The sequence below is a fragment of the Lepisma saccharinum genome, chromosome 24 (assembly GCF_977018435.1).
Source record: "Lepisma saccharinum chromosome 24, izLepSacc3.1, whole genome shotgun sequence".
Taxonomy (NCBI): domain Eukaryota; kingdom Metazoa; phylum Arthropoda; class Insecta; order Zygentoma; family Lepismatidae; genus Lepisma; species Lepisma saccharinum.
This window is the reverse complement of record NC_139252.1, coordinates 35,620,600-35,635,280: the sequence shown is the minus strand read 5'-3', so window position 1 is coordinate 35,635,280 and position 14,681 is coordinate 35,620,600. Positions and strand designations below refer to the sequence as shown.

The following is a 14,681-nucleotide window of genomic DNA, read 5'->3' as shown; positions in this document are numbered from 1 at the left end:
TTAATAATTGACAATTATTTCCAATGCTGCTGTTGTGAGCAACATTAGTGCTGTCGCAAATACACATTCTTTTTGTTTACATTACTGTCGACATTAATACTGAAATGAAGATTACCTTTCAGTTTCCAACTTACACATAAATTCATAGACTTCATATTAACCTTTGAAAGGCTTTCCAACATGTGACAAAATATGGGGCTTCAAGATAGAAATATGACATGCCTTGCTTGAGTCATTCTCGTCTTATCAGTTCACGTGGGCCATAACTCATTTGTTTGTTTGGGTTGGAACTTGAATCTAACCCATGTGCCAGGTTCCCCTTACTTGAGTGAGAGATCTGCTTTGGTCTGCTTAGACTTTTTCCCTCTCTCGAAAAAGTGTTTTCAGTTGTGTGAGCGCTCAGTGATTTTTACTTTTTTAAGTGATTTCTGAAGTGTCATATTCGTGCATTACACTCGCGTGTGTAGTGATCGCAATGGATCATTGTAAAAAGGGTAACTGTAACGTTCACAGTATAATATTAATATATACACAAAATATGTACCACCTTCATTGTGTCTTCTGAACGTGAAAACGACTTTAGTCTTGCTTAGACTGGAAAAACTGAAAAGTTGTGAAAGTTGACAAATGACTAAAAGTTGATGAAAACTGGAAAAGTTGGGGAATATTAATTATGAGGATTGTATATGAAGTGGATGTGGATTTTTTTGTTTTTGCAGTCCATGTTCCTGAGTAAAAAGAACTATAAAAAAGATGGTATTCCTTGCCACTGGAGACACTGTTTGTTATTTTCACTCTATGGAACTAGGTCCTTATGAACTACAAGGGCCAATACGGAAACTTCTGTACAGTATATTCTGCAAGCCAGGGAAATATCAAGCCTCCAACTTCTATTATTTCAATAGGTACCAAACTCTATCCAACAAAAGATGACACTGCTCTCAGAGGTGTAACGCTACAGCAGTGTCAGACATGAACTCACCAGCGAAGAAACCACAGAAGCTACATTCCACCATTGGCGTAGCAACATATCGTGATGCCCTGGGCGAGATTAGAATGTGAAACCCCCCCCCAATCCAGTCTTTAAATTTGAAATCTCAATGTGAATCGATACAATATCTTGAGATTTGCAAATTTAAATAGTAACAATAGTAATTTTAAAAATAAGAGCCATGCTAGACGGTAGGGCATCTGACCGCCAGAGATCTGGGTCCAATTCCCGGGGTGGTCGGAATCTTTCTGGCCTTGTCCCACATAAAGCAGCTCTGGGACTCACCCAGGCTCAAATGAATGGGTACCCGGGGGCAACTCTGGAGGGTAAAGGCAGCTGGAGCATGGTGCTTATCACACCACCTCCAAAATGGCTAAGATCAAGAATATGTGGAGCCCTACCCCCACATCCCCCTAATGTGCCTTCATGGCACGGTGCTATATGCACGGGGAACCTTACCTTAATAATAATAATAATAATAATAATAATAATGAAGGTTACTGATTACATATTAATATTATAACTTTACAAGTTTAAAAACAAGATGCTGCAAATAGCTGTTGCGCAGCTCACACCACAGTTCCCCACTCCACTTTTCGGAGTGACGTTGGTTCGCAGTGTTGCAACCTGGAGGGAGCGAAGTGGTCTGAGGATTTTCAACGAAATTTGTATTCACTTTTTCCTGGGCTGTTTTCTACTTGTCGGAGTACAGAACTTCAGCTCACCTTACGCCAACGACTCTTTTCCTTCTTTTAAAACTTGAACTCCCCGATGGCGCAGTGGTAGCGTCGTCGCCTTGTAATCACGGGATCCCGGGATCAATTCCCGGTGGAGGCACATAGTGGTTCGGATCCCACTTTAATCGATACTGGACGTACAGTTTAGACTTACTGTGCATGAAGTGGACTTAAAACAACAAATCAATCCAATCCAATTATTTTAAAACTTGAGAAACCATCCATTTAGATACTCCCATGGCGGCGCTTTTTGACTCGACAACGTTATACTTAAGTTTATGTAACTCCTTCTGATTTCGCAAATATGTTGCAACATTGTAAACAATTTCTCTGGCCTGTTCTCTAAGAGGCTTTACAGAGCAGATTGTGGATTTTGTTGGACCCAGCATGATTTGATTTTTGCATTTCAAAAATATGCAGCCAAGAGTAAAGAGCAAGAACATTTCAGTGCTTTAAAAAAGAACACAGGCAAGCGTGTTATCAGATTGCTTTCTCGTAGTGATTGTTGTACGATAAACAAAAGAATCCCCACCCCACTCACTTTAAAAAAAAAAAAAACAGGCCACTGCTCGATGTCGCATTCAGAAAATGAAGTCATTCGCCCAGTAGTTTACGCGCGTGCGTAATACTACAGTTTACGATCCGCGCACCATTCGCATTTTCAAAGACCGAATTAAATCAAATGAACCACTGATAAACTGATATGAGCCGGCACCGACAATCTACACAGTAAAAATACTTTGTCATATTTGTTTTAGCTTAATTTTGCTGAGCTGGCACCACTCGTAGTCTCAAGGTCAGACCAGTACGTAGAAGAGTGGTGGGGAGGATGACATAATAGGAAGTGCTCCACAGCGATCTGTGCATTTCGGGACTTACCTTGTCAGGCTATAGTATTAATTCAGTGTAGTTGATCCATTTGTACTGTTTTGGAAGCAATGTAAGAAACCTTGATTGTAATTTTCTTTCTAGAATGAATCATTTATAATGTTGATTGGTTGTCACTGGACCCCTAAAGGTGAGGGGGGGGAGGAAGGCATCAGTTCCTACTCTTTTAGATGTTCCGGATCAGGATGAGAATTTTCTTTCCACATCACGATCTCTACCAAACATTACTGACACTAAATATGGTGGAGAAGCAAACAAAGCGAGCAGACGCTAACATTACCAAGTTCACCATAATTGCAAAATATTGGATTTGCGTCAAAGAGGACATGTTTGCTTTAAAAACACATCTTTATGCATACTAATCAATATAGTTGTAAGAGGCAATTTAGTGGCCGAGCCTATTAAGTGGTTCTTCAACTCAGTGGTCTTGCCGCCAAAAATTCCAGGTTTGAGTCCTCAACTGGACGTGGACGTATACATCTATCTCTTCATCCGTTTCATTCATCTTCATGATTGTGATGAGACAAGAGTAACCGAAATTGATGTAAAAAATAAAATATTTGGTATTCTTAAAATGTATACACAAGTGGTAAATTCTACTTACTAGGAATACTTTAAATATTGAATTCAGTCACCTAAATTAGATGTCCAGGAATTAAAGAATGCCATATAAGATATCAATTGGAAGCTTTAAATCAAAACGGAAAAGAAGATATTCTTCCATATACCTACGTTTGATTATCTGTTATGGCTTTGTAAGGTACTTACGTAATACATTAACATGTCTGTACCTAAAGGTAAAAAAAATCATAATTAAAAAACAATTCAACATGTAAAAAAAATTAATAAAACTGTTGTCATCATGTCAGTTGTCCATGTCTTGGGTGTCCGTAGCTGTTGACCTGAAATGCAAAAATAAAATAAAATATATGGTCATGGTCACCAATAGAAAGTATATTTCTCGAAGGACATTGATATCTTCCAAGTGACTTGTTTCTGTGTCAAGGCACTAGGCAAATTTGTATGTTTCCTGAATCTACTTTCAGCATAGGCATAGCCATGTAGTTTGATTTATGTTAGTGCAATTACAATATTAGAAGAGAGTTTATTTGAGTTTTGTACGTCTAAATTGTGTGGCTAGGCTAGTGAAACATTTTCTTGTAGTCAACTCAACTGTAATCATTTCTCAGTAACAAGATATTTAATTTTTTTATAATTATTTTTAAAGCCATTGCGTAATATATTTTAAAAGGTAAAGTGGCTCTCTTGGCATGGATACATTTCTGATATGTGAGGGAGCGTTAAACATCATTTCTACAGCATAATTTTGATGCATCTATTTCCATTTGTAATTCCAGTAGAAAATGTTTCGCATAGCCTGATGAATCAAGGTCCAAGATAATAGAAAATACAATTTTAATGCAATTGAATAATATTGAATATTAGTTCAAAGCGTATCTTTTACAAAGAAATTACTAGATGAAGTGAGTGAGTCTGGAGGTGCTTGCATTTGAAAATAGGAATTTCAGTAAAAAGAAGGGAGGGTACAAAATTCGTTATTTGGTGTATTTCAAACTTCAGATGGATCCTAACCTTTAATCTATGTATATAAAAATAGATGTGTGTGTGTGGGCATGTATATACGAGGGCCATTTTTTTTTCAACCTCCAGACAGTAAAAAAAAGAGAAGTGTAAGTAACAAAATTAATTTATTACCAAAAGTTATGTACATACCTGGTTACTTTTCGAAATAATCGCTGTGAAGATTCAGGCATTTGTCATATCGTGGGATGAGCTTTCCAATACCCTCTGCGAAGAACGTTGCCGCCAGTGATGTGAGAAGGGCCTGAACGTTGTTTTGTAGCTCCTCTGACAATAAACAGCTGCATTGATCGTAGTCCCCGGTTCCATAAACTCAACACACCTTTGTGGTCCCATAACCTTCTGGTTGTTGAAGGTTTGTTTGAACTTCGTCGGTTTGTTTGGTGAGTTTGAGTGCATCCATTGTTTTGACTGTTGTTTTGTTTCTGGGGTGACGTACTGAATCCAGGTCTCATCTCCAGTAACAATTGTTTTCAAGAAACCTTCACCTTCAGCCTCATAACAGGTGAGGAGGTCAAAGCTTCCAGACCAATGAGGATCTTCAAAACACTGTTCAGGCCCATCTCACATCACTGGCGGCAACGTTCTTCGCAGAGGGTATCGGAAAGCTCATCCCACGATATGACAAATGCCTGAATCTTCACAGGGATTATTTCGAAAAGTAACCAGGTATGTACATAACTTTTGATAATAAATTCATTTTGTTACTTACACTTGTCTTTTTTTTTTACGGTCCATCGGAGGTTGAAAAAATGGCCCTCGTATGTTTGTTCCGGCATAACTCTCGAACGCCTGGAGCAATTTCAACCAAATTTCATACACGTATCACTTGCAATCTGGAAAGAATATTTTTGGGGTAAGACACCCCTGGCACTCCTAGGGGTGGGGTGGAAAGGAGTGGCATGTAAAAATAATCGAGAATGACCGATATTAAATTCCGCACAAACAGACATCCGTGACTATGCAAGCCCGCACAACGATAGTGTTTCTCAGGTTGTCTAACATTCAGGCTGTGTTGCGAATAGAATCCATAGCTTTCGTGACACTCCCAATGCGGTTCAACTTCAAGTTCATCACCTATCGGCATGGGGTGTGAGAGGGGGTGAAAAATAAAATGCCACAAATGACCTAGATTAGTGTCGAATCCATAGTTTTCGAAGTCGCTAAGCTAATTGGTCACATTCACGATCACATGTAAAATTAGTTACATTTTACACTATAGTTAGAATTCATTATTTTCCTGTCTAATACAAGATTGGGATTAATAACTACCCAGGCAATGCCGGGTAAGCTAGTGATAAATAATAACCCATGGCTTGACAGCCCCTGAGGGCCAGGGCCTACCTACCGACTGTCGGCCTCACTCCCATATTCCTCATCAGAGGTGAGTGATCATTCAAGGAGGTACAGGGTGGCATGTGGTCAGCGCAATGAGCCCCCAATCGTAGTTGTAGGTTTCCATGACCGGGTTATGCAACTCATTCGTAGCTCCCCAATTTCCTCACGATGGTGGGTGACCACCAGTGCCATACACTGCCTGAAATCTCAGGAGAAAAGTTGTTACGTTTCTCCCCAAGAGACTCGAACCAGCATACGTTCCTTAGCTGGAGCACAAGGTTGGCATCTTAGACCGCACAGCCAAGCTGCAGGACCAGCTAACCTTTAACAAGCTACTCTAAATCAGCAAGTTAAAGTGATAATTGTTATTCATAGTTCACAATGGAGAACATGTTCAGAAAACTCGGTATTTAGCCATATGGAAGTTCAACAAATGCATTTGCATCCACATAACCTTTTTGCACAAAGTGAAAGTAATTCTAACCTTGCAAATTTTTTTTGCCATGCAACTTAACACAGATACAAATCTCTCATAAACCAAAACTGTCCTACATGTAAAAAATATTCCAAACTACAAGTCTGCCTACAGTTAAGTTTTGTTTGTGATTTATTCTTCTGATGCCTGTTACAATTCTACTTTTTAAACAGGTAGTGGCACATCAGTTGATCTTTTGTTAAGTCTACTTGGGATTGTCAATAATGGAAACAGATCTTTTGCACTAATGTGATCTTGTATTTTTAAATAATTTTAATAATTGGGAATCTGGTTGAATTTGCATTTCTGATTCAACCAAAAATGTATCCTACAAAAATATAAACAATGTGAAAAACTTGTACTTCAGTCGAGTGTGTATATTTGTTTGAACTACAAAGCACAATTTGTACATATATTTTAGTTACAGTTACCAGCTAACAAAGTAATGAATTAAAAACATGAGACATGATGCTCAATTTTGAAGTACAATATTTTCTTAAGATATAAGTTTGCAGAAATAAATTATGGTTTTAAATTCAGTAGCTGTTGGTTAGTCTTAACAAGTGTGAATATTTTGTGTGAGTTTTCACTACAAGCAAACATATAAAGGAAATTGGCTTAAACGTGTAGAGGAAAATAAGATGTAGGTGGAAAGAGAAAGAACAGAAACAATTATTCCAGTGTGCCATAAAGGAAGTACAGAAAATTGTTGAGACTGAAGAAGAATTTGAATGCAACAGCCAGCAGCCTTTGTGATCTACTTTGATGGGAAGGTGGTCTTCTAACTATTGCAAACTAAGCTCCTATTGGCCATCACCTTTCAATACTGAAACAGTTCCCAACACTATCCCAGCTACAACAGCAAGAAGTAATAATAATAAAAAAGTACTTACTTGTCACTTTCATGTTACTGTTTGTACTGTATTTTAAAATCTAAAATGTATTATGAGCAGAAGGAAGTTAAAAGAATATTGACAAGCTGGATAATGGTTGCAGTGTGTTGTAAAGTGTTTTTATGCCAACTGTGACTTATCAATTGGTAATAAAACATCAATGAGACTTTATATATACATGTGTGACATCAGTGGCATTACGTTTAAAGCAATATTCAGAAGACTATAATTCTAATCAGTGGCGGTGATTGGGTTCCAAAAAACCGGGGGGGGGGAGGGCAAGGGGGCAAAGACAGTATATTTCCCTTTGTAGAAAAAAAATTAGCATAGTGTGGGGGCAACTGCCCCCCCCCCAATCGCCGCCACTGATTCTAATTCAAACAGAGACAATTATGGCTTTGGATACTGTGGAATAATAGCAAAGTGAATGTCGTTCCATTTTGTTTTCAATGCATTTATGCAAATAAAGCCTGAGTCCCTTCTGTTGTCTATATTCCACTACACTTAAGATGACGGCACACCGTTAACTACTGCACATACAAAAAGACGACTACTTTCAAAGTCAGTGATGCATTATCTGGTACTGACATTGTACACACAAACTTTAAAGGGTTATCTAAATCCTGAAATTTATTACCCTTCATAATTATATGTAAATTCTATGTGAATCAATCAAAAAGAGTTGCCAACAACTCTGAAAATGCTTGAATTATAGCTTATAAGTAGCAAGTATTAAGAAAGTAATCCCCCCAAAGGAAGAAAAATGATTGTATGAATTTGTTTCAAAACTTATAGAACTCTAGAACAAACATATTGGAATCTATGTTTCATGGAGTGTCTATGCTGAGATACATTCTTTTTTGTATAAAGACCATGAGAGTACTGAGGCATGTTGAAGCAAATGCTGAATTTCCTGTTACATTCTTTATACAAAATGTTCACAGGTAGCTAAATGTTCGTAAATACGTAGAAAGACAGTGTACGGATAGTTTGCATAGGATGAAACATTAAACTGCTTTTTGTAGATCAAATATGATTATTTAGAACTAAGTCATTTGAATCATGTTTGGTACAAATTTGTGCAGTATAATCTTTTTTAGTGCTTTCATAGAAGTAGTGCAGCATCTGTATTTATATTTTTTTTTTAAAATGAGATTTTGGCTGAATCAGTAAACCAGAATTCAACCAGATGAGAAACAATAATGTATTGGCAATTGCTAAGTAAGTCTTGAGAGTAGAGAAATATGGCAGTTTAGGAGACCCTGTTAGTAGTGGTGCTTGTCATTAAGAGTCAAAAGTCGGTGGTCTCTGAAATCATGTTACACTGTTCACCAGATACGCCTTACCACATAGTGGCCTCCTCCTGTAGCACTTCCACAGATACGGAACGAAGTACTCTAAGAACAAGGGACAGTTTGCCGTGTGGTAGCACCAGTCGTGCATCTTGCAGCATCTGGAAAGGAAAGAGAATACCATTAGCAGACGACAGAATGAAAGTGCTGATCACGACTTGAAATGAAAATTTTCAAGAAACAGAATGCTTTACTTTCCTTAACATGATGTTGTCTTCCTCTTTTTGTCTCTGATTACTGCAGCGAGGAGTTTAACGACTAGTGAAATGACGTGCTGTATTACAACTAATAGATTATTGTTAACATTACAAATTTTATGTAAACTTGAAATAATATAAAATACATTGGACATGAGTTTTCTGGAATTTACTTTCCTTTTAAAATTTAAACAGACTGAAATCGTGAATAGTAGCCAGTTTGTCCAACTGGGGAAAATTTTCTGAATTACATTAGCATATCCTCAATATTGGGTACTTGCTAACAAAATTCAATGAATGATGTAATATGTACCTACCATTGTGGAGTATTAACAATTTAGTTCACACTGAAAAACAAAATGTAGTGAAAGATCTGGAACACCGTTCCTGTCCATTTCAAGCCCTGGTGTTAACCCTTAGTAATTCCAAGTTATGATTCATTAATACCTCAAAGAATAATTGTATAACTAACTTGCTTCAGTGAAATCGTAAAACATATACAGGGTGTCATTTTAAAGCACATAATGTTGTTGGTAGTTTGGCATGTGCTGTTTCATGACAGGAAGTTGATATAGCTACAATTTAGCAGTAAATTATAGAAATCCATGCTTGTGTTCAGGAAAAGCTAGTAGCAAGTAAATTTGGGCAAATAAGAACACAACACACAGTGAAGTACTCTAATTTTGCCACCTTTGGCTAATTGCAACAATGGTGATTATATGAAATTGATGGCAAAGGAACACCTATGCCCAGGCTAGGAATTCGAACCTGAAACTTTAGGTGACAATGTTGTTAGTTGCCCACTCAGAGGAACTTCACAAACATGTCATGTCGACAAGAATTCATGGTGAATGTACACATGATATTATTTTGAGTGAGAGCAGCTCTAGACACGACAAACACAGGCTCCATATGTAACAGAGCCATTGTCATTGTGAAGTTTTCTGATGCTTTTGAATTCCTGGTAATTCTGTTGATGCCATTTGTACAAATGCAAGCAAACAGTGCATCATAACCAGCCCCACACACATAGTCTATTGTCTTCAATCATTGTGAGTGTAGAACTTTTAACAAGCAATATATGGCACATGCACAGTCAGAAGTTGTTGTCATTGTTATGGCATTATTAAAACACATCATAAAATTTCATAGTTTATTTTACTTTCTGACCATAAACTAGGTAATCGTTATAATTAGAGCTCGGAAGTTGAAGACCTATAAATTGCCAAAAATAAGAAGACCTATAAAAAGACCTAAAAATATCAAAAAAGGACCTAAAAACTGAAAACAAGGACGTATAAATGTGATCCAAATTAATTAATAACTTCAGTTTTAATTACATATTTAATGAATAAAGAAAATACGAAATTCTGGTGGTACACACAATGCGAAAAAACTATATGAATGAAATGCATCTTCTTTCAGACATTATATATTTTTTACATTAACATAATTTGAAAAATCATATTTGAAGAATCATATTTGGCCTAACCACACTAGGGTTACAGAAGAAGGTGAAGTTGCAAAAAAAACCATTAAGACCTAAAAAAGGACCAATAAGCCAAAAAACGCCGAAAAAGGACAAATAAACCCCACCTTTTTGTGGCCTACAATGACCCAAAATGAACATATATTATGTTGGGCCTCGTCTTCGGACAGTAGGGAAAAAAACGATTTTTCCTCAACTTCCGAGCCCCAGTTATAATCAAAGGTAATACACAGTGTACGATATTGTTTTTCAAGATTTGGTGTAATTTGTATGAATTTCAGTGCATTTTTAAAAAAGCCCTCAATACAACTTTGGAAGAAGCAATTTAATTTTCTATGTAAAAACCTCTTTTTCTTCTGACTATACTGTATTCCTGTAGAAGAGAGTCCTATGAAGGTAGAAAAATTCTATTGATGGTATTTTCTATTACTCATTAGATGACACATTACACTTGTATACTCCTAGGTTAACAGTTAACAATGAAAGTGATTAATGATAAGATGGGTAATGGAAGCAAAGCCAGAAATATTTACGCTCTAAATCTGGTTGCAGTCCAAAACCTCTGGTTTCCATTGCACCAACCATGTCTGGGACAATAGTTGGAAGGTCTTTATACAATGAGACTTTCTGCTGAAGCTCCTAAGCGAAAACCAATGGAAAATGCTTAGAAGAACTTTGTGAAAGAAACAGTCAATGTAAACAAGAAACAATAACAACCATGCAGCCATTCCTTTTCAACACTAGCTGGTTGCATAACATTAAACAATGGTCAGTTCATGCTTGCATTAGGAGCTGAACCAAAGCTTTTATGAAACTCCTCTTGCAGTGTCTTTTAAAACTGTTACTCGCTACTTTGAATATCTTTGTCCTTCTGTTGAGCATTGTGCAACAAGAAGGTGCCTTTGGGATTATGTAAGAGTAAACAGTGTGTTGAAAAGAACTTGAAAGAAGTTTTTGGAACAGGGTGTGTAACCATTCAAATTTACCTATTTATTTTGTATGAGCAAACAGTATTTTCTGAATTTCTGTAATTTGACTGAAGAGTCTGAGGTAAACTATATAAATTCATGAAGGATTGGAAGGGAACTTATAAAGATCCATTTTATTAGTTAAATTTCAATCCAATCATTCGCGCCTCTGTTCTTCACTTTCACATGAAAGATTCCACCTTGCCATCTGGAAGTTCAATGTGCACAGTACCATCCCAATTAGTACAGGATTAAGGGAATCTGAAAGAAGTCATCAAGCGACACTAAGGCATCCAGAAGGAGGTTCGAGAGTTCACAAAAGGGGACGCTGAAGAATTCTTCCTACAGGCTAACAAACCTTATGAAGATAGCCTTCTGTCGTCTTGCGCTAACTCGAACCTTGCAGCTTACAACTTCTCTCATTTCCTGTGTCTTTTTAACAAATTTTTAGAACTGACTCAGTCTCACACTTGAGACTGGTCAGTGCCTTATGAGTCACAGTTGCAACGTAGAAAATTTGACATGATTATACTCGTCTTCGCAGTAAATAGAATTTAATAATAAAACTGGCCTATTTTTTATGTGACTACATACTGCACAATTCTTAACTGAAAAGAGCTTTGTCAATTAATAATATAATTAGTACCTCTGTCCCATAATTATAGTCCGGTATGCCAAAATGGTAGTACAGAAATGACAGACGAAGAGGCAGATGGAAAGCACAATTTGTACTGATCCTTGAGTAGTAAAGTTGTATGACTCATTCCCTTGTTTCATGTTCTTCTTCTGTATACACAAATGTCAGTTTGAATATCGGGCAATTATTATGAGACAACAAACAAAGGTGTACCGGACAATAATTATGGGACAGAGGGAGTAACTTTTACCTAAATTCAAATTTCAAAACGTATCACACTTCTCTTTTACATTTAGGAATATCACCAACCTTGCCATCCTTTCGTTCAATAAAATATTTATTTTTCCGTTCTACACCATCCAGGTTCATTTCCATCATAAGAATCCAGTGGCGGCGATTGGGTTCCAAAACCAAGGGGGTGGGGGCAAGGACAATTTACTTCACATTGGTAGATAAGGTTTAGCATAGTGCAGGGGCAAAAGTGGCATTCTACTCGTGGATGTGACCTACCTAGCTCTGTTGATTTTGTGGTTCCATTCATCCTCCGCATTATTTGGCACTGACGGGTTTTCCAGAAATAGAGACAGAAATGAGTCTGATGACGTCGATAGACTGAAAGGGTGAAATGACCTTGGAGGGATTTACAAAGTAGAAGACCATGATAAGCCAATCAGATTGATTGGCTGTTGTTGCTAGTATTTGGTCCACTACCCTTATTTGTTTTTTAAAGCAAGTTTTTCATTTCCATGTGTTCGCAGTTAGGACGATTTAGGCATTCTTGGCAATTGGGACACAACTGACAGGAATACATTCTTGCAAGGGGCGAGTGGCTCAACGCCGAAACACGTTGCTTCCCTAATTCCTTGCGAGACCCGAGCCTTTGAAGACACAAATAGTCAAGCGACTTTTAAACCAGGCTCCGCCTTTTATTTCTGAGTTATGCCCAGTACCAAGAACGGACGTCACGCACACAAAATACATAAATTGAGGTTACTTCTCAAGATAAAGTTCAATTAGCAGGTTTTTTTTTAGTAAGGTAAGAAGTCGAAGTAAAAGTAATAAAATTGGTAATCGTATAAATATCCAGCCTCCCTCGAATATAGAATTTCTCCATGCAAAAGGAGAACACAGTGCTGCAAAAGGGATTGCGCCAATGACGGATCTACAAGCCGCAAAACCCCGCAGTGCGGGGGGGGCGGCGGAGTCAAGTAAGCTTTTAGGGGGCCCTCAGCCATCGACATAGTAGAGGGTTCATATATGCGTATGTAAAAAATAAACTTAATTACTCAGGGGTACAGATACGAATCCAATATATACAGGTAAAGGTGAATTTAAAGTTCCCTGTGCATATAAGCACTGTGCCATGAAGGCGCCTCACCTCGTATTTTCGATATCGGACATCTTGGAGGTGATGTGATCAGCACTATGCTCCGGCCGCCATTTTGAGGCTGGGTGGGCCATAGAGCCGATTTATGTGGGGACAAATCCGAAAAAAATCCGATCTTAGACCACCCACCCCGTGTCTCCCGCGTGGTAGTCTGACTAGAATCAAATCAGGCTAGAATTTCATGAGAAATGAAGCGGTGAAGGTTTCTTCAAGCTATCTTTAATCAGGAAAAGTTATCCGCATGACTGCATGATTGTAAGAAATGTATGTATCATTTTCCAGGTATGAGAAAACATTATCATATATATATCACATCACCACGGGCGCCGAAACCTTGGGGGAGGGGGGAGGACAGGGTGTCAGTGCCCCTCCAGCTCTCGTTTGGCTCCCACCTATAAGGGGCCCAATGTATAACTTTCAACATGTTACATGACTTTTGCACACAGAAACTTCGCACACAACAGGTCGGAAATTTACGCAGGATTCTGCTCTGAAATGGGCAAAATCAATAATATAGAGAGAGGATTCTGATGGGGTAGTGGTAACGTCGTTTGTAATCAAGGGGTCGTGGGTTCGATACCCGTTGGAGGCACATGGCACAGTGGTTCGGATCATACTTTAAACTGTAAGTCCAGTCCCGATTAGCTTTTCTGTACATAAAGTGGACTTAAACCAACAATTCAATAATGTGGAACTATAACTCAGTTTGAGTGTCTTTCTTGTGCTTGTGCGTCTACTATTCCAGTATTTACTGTTTCAATCCGACCATGAATTAAGGAAAACGCATGGTATATTCTGAAGGAATGTGTGCGAGAATAGAGGAAGAAGCATGCAAATACTGTAGTCTTCATGCTCTTCAATGAGCCAATCCCATTGAAAAATAGTCTAACCTGTTTCTATCAGACCAATTGAGGCGTTGCGGATACGAAGGGCGAACTCAACAAACGTGCATTGTGAGAGAAATGCGTTTCAAGTTGTCAAGCACAGTGCGAGCTCCACAAAAAACTTTGGAAATCACGCATGAAACATTCCGATCTACTGTTACCAAGTTTTTGTGGAGTTATAACTGTGCCTGACAACTTGAAACGCATTTGCCTCACAATGTACGTTTGTTGAGTTCGCCCTTCGTATCCGCAACGCCTCAATGGTACCCAGCCTAAATCCATTACTTTTCATAGGGAGTTTTGAATCAACTTTTTATCATCTGTGACGTATGTTTCTGCCGTGAAGCGGAAAGTGTTGCAAGAAACACGCATATTTTGCTAGAAATGGCATACTACCAACCACATTATATGTTGTAAAACGTAGCGAGGAACACGCCCAGTAACCCAACGTTTACGAAAACCTGTAGAAAATCAACGTATTCAAAAAGAAGTGGTGGAAATTAAGGTAGAAGGGAAAGAAACAAATCTCTGGCACGATCGTATGTCTTGTCCTTGGTTAGTCTATGCACTTGTCCTGATACTGGATGTCTGTGACACACTAAACAGTTGGCAAAATAAAAAAAAAACGGGCTAACTCAAAATTCCCACACAAACATTAAGTCCCACAGACAATTATACCGTCGTCGGTCCGGACACCAGATACTCGCTAGACTGTAAAATTCAGTCCAGGTTGTACTACTAACTACTAAGTGAGAGAGAGGTTAGGTGTCTACATGAAGGGGCGTCCTCTACACTCCACCCGCTACACCCCTTATGTTGTCCATTGTTAACAAAAAAAAAAAC

General features: G+C 38.1%; 1 protein-coding gene across 2 annotated transcripts in view; it reads right to left on the bottom strand.

Moving 5' to 3' along the window:
- The window catches only part of LOC145978018 (uncharacterized), a 97,435-nt gene that overhangs the window by 6,209 nt on the left and 76,545 nt on the right, over nt 1–14,681 (bottom strand). For both annotated transcript variants that reach the window (XM_083110401.1, XM_083110402.1), the window contains exon 3: nt 8,271–8,377. In XM_083110401.1, the coding sequence (XP_082966527.1) occupies nt 8,271–8,377 (107 nt within the window). The remainder of the gene's footprint in view (nt 1–8,270; nt 8,378–14,681) is intronic.